The 12,185-nt window shown below is 40.4% G+C and overlaps 1 protein-coding gene across 1 annotated transcript; it reads right to left on the bottom strand.

Moving 5' to 3' along the window:
* Positions 1–362: 362 nt before the first annotated feature.
* On the bottom strand, positions 363–11,699 carry LOC131548188 (myosin heavy chain, fast skeletal muscle-like). Its single transcript, XM_058789302.1, has 40 exons — positions 11,635–11,699; positions 11,279–11,491; positions 11,006–11,149; positions 10,780–10,936; positions 10,316–10,343; positions 10,101–10,212; positions 9,919–10,011; positions 9,754–9,817; positions 9,556–9,654; positions 9,369–9,472; positions 9,048–9,186; positions 8,849–8,967; positions 8,611–8,760; positions 8,353–8,523; positions 7,971–8,277; positions 7,626–7,693; positions 7,460–7,547; positions 7,263–7,380; positions 7,032–7,155; positions 6,392–6,528; positions 6,041–6,296; positions 5,713–5,955; positions 5,459–5,635; positions 5,210–5,355; positions 5,034–5,124; positions 4,527–4,916; positions 4,323–4,449; positions 4,105–4,223; positions 3,814–4,010; positions 3,551–3,734; positions 3,301–3,466; positions 3,072–3,196; positions 2,553–2,861; positions 2,243–2,446; positions 2,024–2,149; positions 1,725–1,895; positions 989–1,093; positions 804–899; positions 561–692; positions 363–461 (listed from the first exon to the last, which is right to left on the bottom strand). The coding sequence occupies exons 2-40, from the start codon at positions 11,477–11,479 to the stop codon at positions 444–446; spliced, it is 5,805 nt and encodes a 1,934-aa protein (XP_058645285.1). The 5' UTR covers positions 11,480–11,491; positions 11,635–11,699; the 3' UTR covers positions 363–443.
* Positions 11,700–12,185: the final 486 nt, after the last annotated feature.

The raw sequence follows: 12,185 nt of genomic DNA, 5'->3' as shown, positions 1-12,185 counted from the left end.
ATACATCTGCCCTTTTAGAGGAACACGAGAACACGCAGTAATCCTAGACCACTTAATCCAGATATTTTAATCTAATACGTCAATTCGTTTGAAGAACCAAATTAGCCAGAGATCAGTTATCAGGATTAGAAGATCTGGCATCTTTCAAATCATCTCAGATCTATTAAGCGACGTACGAAGAACGGGCCCCAGGCTGTTTCCGGTTAAAAAAATGTTCCTGCTTTTTTGGGTTCTTTGTTACTATCGCAAGTTCAGTACACTGCATTTGTGTTCTTTACCACATCATGCCTCATCTTGTCTTTTAAAACAGTGATTGAATATGTGATAAAGTTTGAAAGTGGAAAAAACAATGGAGAACAAAGTCAAACTTTGCCATTTAATGGACACAGAAAAACTCAGCACAAGTCAGTCATATACTTGCTTGTAGGTGTAGTTTCTTTTCGTCATTCTTCATCTTTAGTCTTGAAAATGCAAAAAAAAAAAAAAAATTATTGAAAGTGTTTCATAAATTTTATGTATAAAAAGTAACTTTTCTCTACATAATTATCATCTGTTGTTACCTTCCCAGCTTCACGGCTCTTGGCTCTCAGCTTGTTGACCTGGGACTCTGCGATGTCAGCACGCTCATGAGACTCCTCCAGCTCATGCTGCACCTTCCTGTACCTGGACAGGTGAGTGTTGGCCTGCTCCTCCTGTTAGGATTGCACAAGATATCCAACCCCTTTCAGAGCATTGCACTCACGGAGTGTATTGAATAGAAAATGTCAAAACTTCACACTCAAGCCATTTGACATTAGACTTACAGCTTCTTCAGCTTGGCGTTTGTAGGCCTTCACTTTCAGCTGCAGCTTGTCTACCAGATCCTGAAGTCGGGTCACATTCTTCTTGTCTTCCTCAGTCTTTGGGTGTAAAAATTGTTCATGGTCTTGGTTAAACTATGTATATTATCATGAAAGGTGTTAAATGTCTAATTCTTGTGTAGTTTTACCTGGTAGGTGAGCTCCTTCACTCTCCTTTCATATTTGCGCACTCCTTTCACAGCGTCTGCACCACGTCTCTGTTCAGCTTCAACTTCAGCCTCCAACTCACGCACCTTCAGTAGAGAGTTATTGTTGTCACCTGTCAAATCTCTGCCATGGCCCGTTCATCTAAAGGTGTACTCACACTAGGCGATCTGAACCATGCTCGAGCACCCCCAAAGTCTGGTTCTTTTGAACCATGTCCTGGCCCTCTTGAAGACGTGAGCCAGAGCATGTTTCAGTTGGGCTCTGGTGTGGTACACATGCAGTGTGATCGCTAACTGCTTTACTGTCATAATTTCTACAAAAACATCTATTACTACTTGGAAAGTAGCAATTTTCAGTTAATTTGAGTATTGAGTAATATAGGTTTATAACGGGTCTGGTTTTCACATTATTGATAAACAGTTTTCATACTTTGTGAGGATAGCTGCAAATTCCTCCATCAATGTCGTGCAGCACAGTTAAATGAAAATCACTACACTGCATAAGTGATAAATATATTAGACAGTCTATTAGCGAAAGCGCTTTTCTTCCTGCTTTCTTCAAAACAAAATTTGAATCGTAATGACGAAAGCCTGCTCCAACCCAGAACGTTAAGTGCAATGTAAGTGCAGGCGGGGGTATAATCGCACTCTGGCTTGGTACAAGGCAACCGTTCCTAGTGTGAGTACACCTTAAGTCTGTATTTAACCTGTAATTTACCCTGGACTCCAGTTTCTGGAGCTGTTTCTTTCCGCCCTTCATGGCCAGACTCTCAGCCTCATCCAAACGGTGCTGCAGGTCTTTAACAGTCAGCTCCAGGTTCTTCTTCATCCTCTCCAGGTGAGCACTGGTGTCCTGCTCCTTCTTTAGCTCCTCGGCCATCATGGCAGCCTGAAATATAAGCCAATGAAAATGAGCTAACCAATATAGATAGAATTAGCTTCCATGAATGATCTCTTTGTTACCAGAGTCAAATAACTGTTTAAATTAGAATAGAGCAACAGAAAGTAAACACCCACATCAGTGATGGCCTTCTTGGCCTTCTCCTCTGCATTTCTGGCCTCCTGGACTGCATCGTCCACCTCACCTTGAACCTGGACCAGATCAGTCTCAAGCTTCTTCTTGGTGTTAATAAGACTCGTATTCTGCAGGATTTAAGCAGGTAGTTTAGTTTATATTTAACTAAAACTGTGTCATGTAACCTGAATGTGCTCTTAGTATTTAATTTTTTTCTGTACTTGTGAGTGCAGCAGTCCCACACGCTCGCTGGCATCCACCAGCTCCTGCTCCGCCACTTTGCGGCCTCTCTCTGTTTGCTCCAGGGCAGCTCTCAGCTCCTCAATCTCTGCTTGCATCAGGCTATTCCTGCGCTCCACCATGGCCACCTGCTCCTTCATGTCCTCATGTCCTCTGACAGCTTCATCAAGGTGCAGTTGGGCATCCTGTGGCAATGTTCTTTCTTTGTTAGTTGCATGTAATGCTTCAGTTAATTCATGTATCATATTCATATTATTAAACATTTAAACTCCTCATTCTACAGAGAGATACCTTGAGTTGGCCTTGGACGTTCCTGAGCTGTTTCTGGGCCTCAGCAGCCTGGCGGTTGGCATGGCTCAGCTGGACCTCCATCTCATTCAGATCTCCCTCCATCTTCTTTTTGACCCTCAGGGCATCATTTCTGCTCCTGACCTCAGAGTCCAGTGTGCTCTGCATGGAATCGATCACTCTTTGGCTGTTCCTCTTGATCTGTTCCATCTCCTCGTCCTTCTCAGCCAGCTTCCTGTCAATCTCGCTCTTCACCTGGTTCAGCTCCAGCTGCACACGAAGAATCTTGGACTCTTCATGCTCCAGGGTGCCCTGCATGGAAAAAAGGAAATAATTGACTTACTTTTTCAACTTGTCAAAATGTACTATATGCTTCCCGAGTTATGGCACTACATTTGTGATTGTTTAAGAAGGAAATAAGTACGTTTGTTTAAGGTTTTGAACCACTACATATACAGTACAATGTTTTAATATTATTCAAAGCACTGGTGTGATGTTAGTATTGTATCGAAGGAATGGCACCTCGGCTTCTTCAAGTGCAGTCTGGATCTCTGATTTCTCAGACTCCACTGTCTTCTTGGCTTTCTCTAACTCATGAATGCTCTTTCCAGTCTCTCCAAGCTGCTCAGTGAGATCAGAAATCTCCTCTAAAAGTATTTAAAAATCAATAGTACATCGTTTTCTGTTTTTAAAAAAAAAATACATCTCTGTTTTATAAAATCCTTGCTGTAAAAATAAATGTGCCATTTACGTTGCAGATTCTTGTTCTCCCTCTTCAGGGTCTCGAGGTGGTCAAGAGCTTCTTCATAAGAGTTCTTCATTTTGAAAAGCTCAGTGCTGAGAGAACGAGCTTCTTTCTGAGCAGCTTCTAGTTCAGCCTGGCTTTCCTCATACTTCTGCTTCCACTCTGATAGGACCTGAAAAAAGAAATGTAGTCATTGTTAATTAGCCAAGTCCATGGTTCAAGGTTTAGATTTGAAGATTATCCACCTCTTTCTTACCTTATCAAAGTTTCTCTGCTTCTTGTCAAGGTTGGCAGCCAATGCATTTGCCCTCTCCCCATCAACCATGAGGTCCTCTACTTCACCCTGCAGTCTCTGTTTGGTCTTTTCCAGTGAGGCACACTTGGAGTTCACCGCCTCAATGGATTCTTCAGCATCCTGCAGACGCTGTGCCAACTTTTTCCTGAAGAAAGTGGTATGAAATTATGAATTCTTGCTATTAAATGTAGGGTACTGAAGACTTTTTTTGTTGTTGTATTTACTTGGCTTCCTCAAGCTCTTCAGTGCGTTGGATGGCATCAGTCTCATATTTGGCTCTCCACTGGGCCACCTCACTGTTGGCCTTAGACATTCCACGCTGGAGTTCAGCTTTGGCCTCCTGCTCCTCCTCATACTGCTCTCTGAGCAAATCACAGTCATGGCGGGCAGACTGAACCGCATGGGCCAGAGCATTCTTGGCCTATAAGGCAGCGCATTTTGGGATTTTAAACACTCTTCAAAAAAGCATTAAAATCCATTTGATTATCAAAACAAAATAATATGTGCAACTCTACCTTGACTTCTTCCTCAATATGTCTTTTGAGATCCTCTATTTGCTGAGTATAAGCCTGTTTTCCTCTAGTTAACTGTGAAACAAGTGCTTCTTTCTCTTCCAGTTGACGGCTAAATTCACCTTAGAAAGAGGTTACAGATATTAGCATGAAATATAATAACATAATCTTTAACTCAATTTTGTTTTGAGGTGTTTTACACGTGTAGCTTATTCTCTTACCATTTTCAGTCTGAAGTCTTGCTCGTTGTGCATTCATGTCGTTCAACTGGCGACTATTTTCATCACTTTTGGCCTTGATTTCACTCAGCTGGTCTTCAAGTGTGCGGCACATCTTCTCTAAATTACCCTAAAGAGATTAGAGATTTAATGAATATGTTTGTAAAGATGATTGTGTACTTATTAATGATCATCTAGTGACATTACCTTTGCTTTAGCCACAGCCTCCATGTTGCTTGACAAGTCATCAATCTCCATCTTGTATTCACTCTTCTCCTTCTCCAGCTTCTGCTTGACCCGCTGGAGGTTGTCGATCTGTTCTCCGAGCTCAGCCACACTGTCTGCCTGCTTCTTTCGGAGAGCTGCAGCTGTAGCTTCATGCTGCAAGGTAGACTCTTCCAGATCACGACGCATCTTCTGGAATTCAGCTTCACGCTTCTTGTTCATCTCAATCTGGGCAGCAGTGGCACCACCAGCTTCCTCAAGCCTCTCACTGATCTCCTCAAGTTCCCTGGAGAGATCAGCTCTCTGCTTCTCCACTTTGGCACGAGCAGCTCGCTCTGCCTCAATTTCCTCTTCCAGCTCCTCGATACGGGCCTAATTGAAAAAAATAAATAAAAATAAAATAATAATTATTGATATTTGTAATGTGGATTTTTCCAGCTATGCATCTACTTCACCATTTCACATCAGATAGACTAGGGTTAGTGTTACCTGAAGTTCTTTGATCTTCTTCTGAAGCTGTGCTCCCAAAGTCTGTTCATCCTCAATCTTGCTGAGAAGTTGACTTATCTCAAATTCCTTCCTGTTTTCAAAGTATTGTTTTGTAAAATGTGCCAAATACTTATTTTGTGTAATTGTGTAAAGTTCAAAATCTGATGCCCACTCACTTTTTGATCTTCTCATCTGATTGCTGTTTGTCATTCTCCAGGTCCATGATAGACTCCTGGGCCAGTTTCAGATCACCCTCAAGCTTCCTCTTGGCTCTCTCAAGGTCCATACGGAGCTTCTTCTCTTGTTCCAGTGAGCCCTCAAGCTATTGTGACAAATCAGAGCATTAAAATATTAATTAGCAACAATATTAATTTCTCATTGATTCCCATTGATTCATGTTCTTATTCTTTTGCCAAACATCTTACATCGTCCACTTGCTGCTCAAGCTTTGTCTTAGCTTTAGTCAGAGTGTTGACTTTGTCTTCCTCTGCCTGAAGGTCATCAAGAGTCTGCTGGTGTGCCTCTTGGAGGGCTTTCTTCTCTTTGGTCAGCTTAGCAATGCTCTCATCTTGAGAGGCCATCTCCTCCGTCAGGTTTTTCACCTAAATGGAAACATTGATTACTGGTTTCATTATCAACAGCCTGAATCACAATCTGCAGTGTGTGTGTATATACTGACTTTATTTTCTGTTGCATGTTTCTCCTTCTCCACTTTGGCCAAGGTGAGCTCCAGGTCATCGATGTCTTTCTTCAGCTCGGAGCATTCATCCTCCAGTTTCCTCTTCTTGGCAGTCAGTTCAGCATTGATTTCCTCCTCATCCTCCAGTCTCTCGTTTGTCTCTTTGAGTTTGCCCTCGAGCTGGATCTTGCTTTTGATGAGCCCTTCACATCTCTCCTCAGCATCAGAGAGGTTTTCAGATTCCTGTTGATTGACATGGACATAGTTAATGACTTATGTTTATTGCTGTAGGATCTATATTAAGATCAGTAAGAGCTGAAATACTCACAGCAGTTACTTGCAGTAGAAGATCGTTTTTCTCCTGAACAAGTGACACCATTTTCTCCTCAAGCTCCTTCTTTTTAGCTAATGCCTTTGTTAAATCTTCTTTCATTTTCTCATAATTCTCCTTCATGGCTGCCATTTCTTTCTCAGTCTCTGCACTCTTCAGAAGAGGCTTGATCTTGAAGTACACCTTCATCCATGGCCAATGTTTCACATTCATGAATGAGCGGATGTTGTATTGGATGGTATAAATTGACTCCCTGTGTAAATTGTAAATTGTAATCAGTAAATCAGTCTTTATCACTCTGTGGTACTAAACAGTTGTGTTCCAAACATTATTGTAAGTTCATTGTACCTCCTCTCCATCATTTTGACAAACTCCTTCCTCATGACATATCCACGGCACAAAGCCTGAGTCATGGTAACCAGATTTGCTAATTTCTCATCTCTCATCTCCTCAAGAGTACCCAACAGACCAGCTTTGAAGAACACCTACAACAACATTTGGAATATATTAGTGGTGTAGTGTTGAATAAGCCAACAAATCCTTTTCAGCGTATGTGTGGCCTGGGATACACTATATGGCCCTAATAATAATTGAGTTTGGCTGTTCCAGTAATTCCAGTGGGAAATATATATATATTATGTTCTACACTATATTTTAGAATGACATTAGAGAAAATTCTGTTCTTTCTTTTTTGATGTAACAGTTTGGAGAGGCATGACAGTGTCCAGTACACAAAGTGGGGTCCATATATAATATTTTGGGGTAATAACTTGTGGAAAAACTGGTGTGGTGTGGAATAACTTGACTGGCACAAAGCCTAGACTTGAACCCCTATTCAAAAGCTTCCGGTCTTCCTTCCTCAGACTGTTGCAGTACATTTGGAAGCAATGAATTCTCTACAATGTCATTGTGTTGTGGCAGAGTCAAAAATGAGAAGGAAAGAGTTGAAATACTTTTGTCCACATGGTGTATTTGCTGAGCAGCTCACCTTAGTGAGTCCAAATTTGTATTGGGTGTGGTCAACATCAATAGAGCCCAAGAGTTTCTCTGCAGCCTTTTTGTTGTCAATGAACTGTCCCTCAGGGATGACGCTAGCATTTAATACTTTGTATCTAGAGGACATTTAGGGAAGAGTCATATTCTTGTGTTATCATGTAAGGAAGCGGAGATTAGGTGATACATCATCTCTAAGTAAGAAGTTGCAAAAAGATGTCTTTACCTCTGCTTGAAGTCGCCGTAGTGGATTCTGCTGGGGAAACCCTTCCTGCAGATTCTAATACCCTCCAGGACACCATTACACCTGAGCTGGTGGATAACCAGGTAGTTCTCCATCAGACCTGAATTGCAAATGTTCTTAAGGTTCCAGACATTTTTTCAAAACTGTGATGCATTTGAGTCTTCAAGGATCAAGATTACCTGGAGTCTTGGATTCATTAGGAATCAAGCATCGCACAAAGTGAGGGTGAGTGCTCCTCAGATTAGACATCAGTTTAGCCAAGTTCTCCTGTGGAAACGTTTGTAATTAATCTAATCTGTAATGTTGAAAAAATTCACAAACTTCATTAAGAGAGAATCTGTTTACCCTAAAAAGTGCAGACACCGTCTGGAAGGAACCACCCTTCTTCTTGCCTCCTTTCTTTCCACCTCCCTCTGTTTTATATCAATGACAGAAGTTTTTTGTTGTTGTTAATCTTGTGTTGCTTTCCATTAACCCCTTCAGTAAAGCTCTATTTACATCTTGTTGAATCTAACTCTTATCTTGCATAGATATACTTCATATTTTGAAACTCCAAAATCTGTGATCACATAGTTTGTTGCGTTCTGATGATCTCATTCTTTTTTCTTTTTTTTTTAAAGTTTTTGTATAAGCAGGTGTCTTGTACATAATTAAAACACAAAGGAATTGAGGAAATGCAGATGTCTGTACCTTCTGCAGCAGCAGCAGCGGCATACAGGAAGGCCAGCACTTTGAGCGATGACTTTTGGTAAAGTTGCACAACTGAGTCATTCAGTGGATCCTTGTTCTTGTCCAACCAGCCACTAATGTTGTAGTCCACAGTGCCGGCGTAGTGCACCAGAGAGAAGTGGGCCTCTGCCTTACCTTTGGCAGGCTTGGGCTTCTGGAAAGCTGGACATTTTCCCAGATGCTGGTCATGCAGCTTGTTTTTGAAGCTTGTGTCTGTAGCCTTTGGGAACATGCACTCCTCTTCAAGGATGGAGAAGATGCCCATTGGCTGTTGAAGAAATATTCACACTCAAGTACAGCCACAGTGAGAATAGTTATTTTAATTTACTGAATATCCTCTTACTTTCTCAATGAGCTCAATGCAGGCAGCCAAGTCCATACCAAAGTCAATGAACTCCCATTCAATGCCTTCTTTCTTGTACTCCTCTTGCTCCAGAACAAACATGTGATGGTTGAAGAACTGTTGCAGTTTCTCATTTGTGAAGTTGATGCAAAGCTGCTCCAAGCTGTTGAACTGATAATTCAACAGAAGCAATTATTGCAACTGACTGTTATCTTTTATGTCTTGATTCTTTCAGAGACAATAATGACTGATACTCACATCAAAGATCTCAAATCCAGCGATGTCCAGCACACCGATGTAGAACTGTCTAGGCTGCGTTGTGTTCAACATCTCATTGATACGGACGACCATCCACAGGAACATTTTCTCATAGACAGACTTGCAGAGTGCCGAGACTGCATTGTTCACCTGAGAAATTCAATGGTGTCTCACGATGACTATGTCTGAGACATTTCTCACTGTATCCATAAGTTAAATGTGTTGATAAAGTCATCACCTGTGGTACTGTCTGGCCTTTGGTCACCATCTCGTTCCCGACCTTCACTCTGGGGTAGCACAGAGCTTTCAGCATTTCAGCGGAGTTGAGGCACATGAGGTAGGCAATTTTATCAGCCGCTAAGGAAGCAGAGTTTTATGCATTATTGTTGCTAATTAAGTGAATGTTTATATGTTAATATGTGCTAAAATTTTATTACCCTCATTGCCGTCAGGTTCGGCCTGCTCCTCTCTCTGCTTCTGTTTGAACTTCATGCTCCCATGATGCATCACAGCACCCGTCAGCTTGTAGATGCTGATTTTCTCATCAGCAGTGAAGCCAAGAATGTCAATGGCAGTCTGTTTTTACACAGACCAAATAAATCACATTGTTTATTAGAGTCAAAAAAGAAGGGTATTTTATACTGTGTCATGCATTACTCAGTTCAAGCTGGTGTTATTCTGATGTTTGTTTGCTCAGATATATTGCAAAGAATCTAAAAATACTACTACTACTAATAATATTGCAGCTGTCCACATACATCTGTGGCAATGAACTCCTCCACGTCATCGATACTCTTGACAGTGATTTCACCTTGACTGATCATTGGATAGTCATAAGGGTTGGTGGTGATGAGCAGGGCCTCTGTAAAGAGTTGATGTGCAGTATGTTAACAGTGCTCTCAAACATGGAAACAACTGAAGCACACAATCCTGTAGATTTCTCACCGAGCAGCTCTGGCTTGTGTCCAGTCATGAGCTGGTAGAAGATGTGGTAACTCCTCTCAGCAGACAGCTGGAATGTTACCCTTGACTTTTCTAGCAGATCTTTCCATGAAAAAAAAGAGGAAAAAATATGTGTTCAATTGATTAACCCACATCTTAGCCTCCAAATAAAATGTTTGGCTTAAAACAGTGTTGACTCACAAGTTTCAATATCTGCTTTGGCCAGTTTACCAGTGGTCCCAAAGTGAATCCTGATGAATTTACCCTAGATTGAAATCAATGATAAAAGCTCAACTGTTTGCCTGCTTTGAAATTGTGATTGAAAATGTATGATGTTATTAATGATGATTCATAGGTGCAACTTACAAAACGAGAGGAGTTATCGTTCCTTATAGTCTTGGCATTACCATAAGCCTCCAGCAGAGGGTTGGCTGCAATGATCTGGTCTTCCAGTGATCCCTAGATGTAATTGTAGGACAGTGGGTAGTCGTGAGGTGAATTACAAACACTGTCATTAATAACATTGTCTAGAATAGGTATTGACTAACCTGCATTTTTCCAGGGACAGGCTCTGCCTTCTTTGGACCAGACATCGCAACAGTTGCAAAGTACTGAATGACACGCTTTGTGTTCACAGTCTTTCCTGCACCAGATTCTCCGCTGGAGATTTATATGAGATCATCATTTAGTCATAAATCTTTTATTGATTTACAATTATAATTGAAAAGCTTCAGGTTGTGTCAGCAGAAGAATATTTACTCACGTAATCAGGACAGACTGATTCTCACGATCTGAAATCAAATCGTAAAATGTTAACAGGATTTCTAAAATAGGTAGCACTCTATATTAACTTGAAGCTATAAACTGTTTGTGAAGTTTGTTATTTTTCTTGCATTGGTATTAGATGAATAGGCTACATCCTAAACTTAACATTTCATTAATTTATTCATATACGTGCATAGAAGAAGGTAGCTTTTTATACAATAATGCAAAATAATGGTTTTTATGAAGTACTTACTAATTAAACATTAATTTTCCTCAGCTTAAAAACCTTATTTAGGTATCGTTTACTAAGTAATTGTTAACTAAGGATAAAAAACATCAGTCCTCTTTCATTTATACATATACGATTTGGATTTAGCTTATCTATGAACTCTGTCAAAATAGCAATTTATAGAATTTTATCTTTTTAACTGTTATTTGTTGAGACTGCTGGAATCCACTTACCAGTGAGCATAAACTGGTAGGCGTTGTCAGAGATGGAGAAGATGTGAGGTGGGGCTTCAATCCTCTTCTTGCCTCGGTATCCAGCCACAACAATTGCGTCGTACACTGGGAGCCATTTGTATGGATTGACAGTGGCGCAGAACAAGCCAGAGTAGGTCTGAAATGGAGATCATCCAGTTTTACAATGTTGCTGCCCTATTCCAGGAATAAATTCTGATTTACTTACATAGATCATCCATGCTGCGTAACGCTCTTTGAGGTTAAACAGCACAGCAGGCTCATTGAGGTGGGTCATCATGGCCATGTCCTCCATTTTGTCAAACTTGGGAGGATTCATTGGGAAGATTTCATCTTCTTTTACTGTGACAGTCTGTAATGAACATTGTTTAGACTTTTTGTACACACATTTCTACACTATTTAAGAAAAACTTCTGAACTCAAGCACAGTAACATATGAAATAGTTTTTGTTTGCTTGTTTGTTCACTCTATGATACTTACTTTCCCACAGTGAGTTTTGACAGTAGCTTTGCCACCCTCTCTACTAACAAGAGTACTTTTCAGGTACATCTCAGCTTGATCTGTCACGAAGAATGCTGATTTGGCGTCAAAGGGGGTGTTCTGAGCCTCGATTCGCTCTCTTTCTGGCTTCCGGAGGTAAATGGCCGCCGGGCCGAAACACTCCATTTCACCATCTCCCATGATTGTACTTCACTGTGGAGCAGAACTGACATCACCATGCTGATATACTTAGATTCACTTTTTGATTGTCATTGTCTAACTTTTAACTCTAACTCTCCTAATACAGTCCAATCAGTGAAACCTCCAAACAGATCATATTGTCACAAGTTATTTACCCTGTATTATGCTCAGATATAAATCGCAGCAGTCAAATTCAGGATTCTGAAAAAATATATATATATAAATGACTAGTCACACACACATATATATGTATATATAATGACAGATAGATAGATGGATAGATTGATGGTTTAACTCACCCACCTTTGATGGGCAACTGTGCTGCAATCAGAGGCTGTCGTTTATATAGTGTATTTACTGAACACTCAGCTAAACTGTCCAGCTGGATTTGGTCATGATCTTCTACTTGGTTTATGATGATGTATCTCAGTCCTAGTGGAAAATAGCAACATGTCATGTCACAAACTTCATTTGTTTTTGTTTTTTGTTTTTCTGGAGCATGTGATATTTTAATTATTCTCATGGTTTACATCAACTGAACATTGTTTCTATACTTATATTCATGATGTTGATATGTTTTAATTTTAAAGCAATAACACATTCATCATAGACATTTGGATAATACACTTATATGTTATAAAAGTTTTACAGTCCGTGCTTTTTTCATGTTGTGTTTCTTTTTTTTAATGTAGGCTTTCTTGTTGTG

Source organism: Onychostoma macrolepis, chromosome 10 (genome assembly GCF_012432095.1).
Source record: "Onychostoma macrolepis isolate SWU-2019 chromosome 10, ASM1243209v1, whole genome shotgun sequence".
Classification (NCBI taxonomy): Eukaryota; Metazoa; Chordata; class Actinopteri; order Cypriniformes; family Cyprinidae; genus Onychostoma; species Onychostoma macrolepis.
This window is presented reverse-complemented; position numbering and strand designations above follow the sequence as displayed.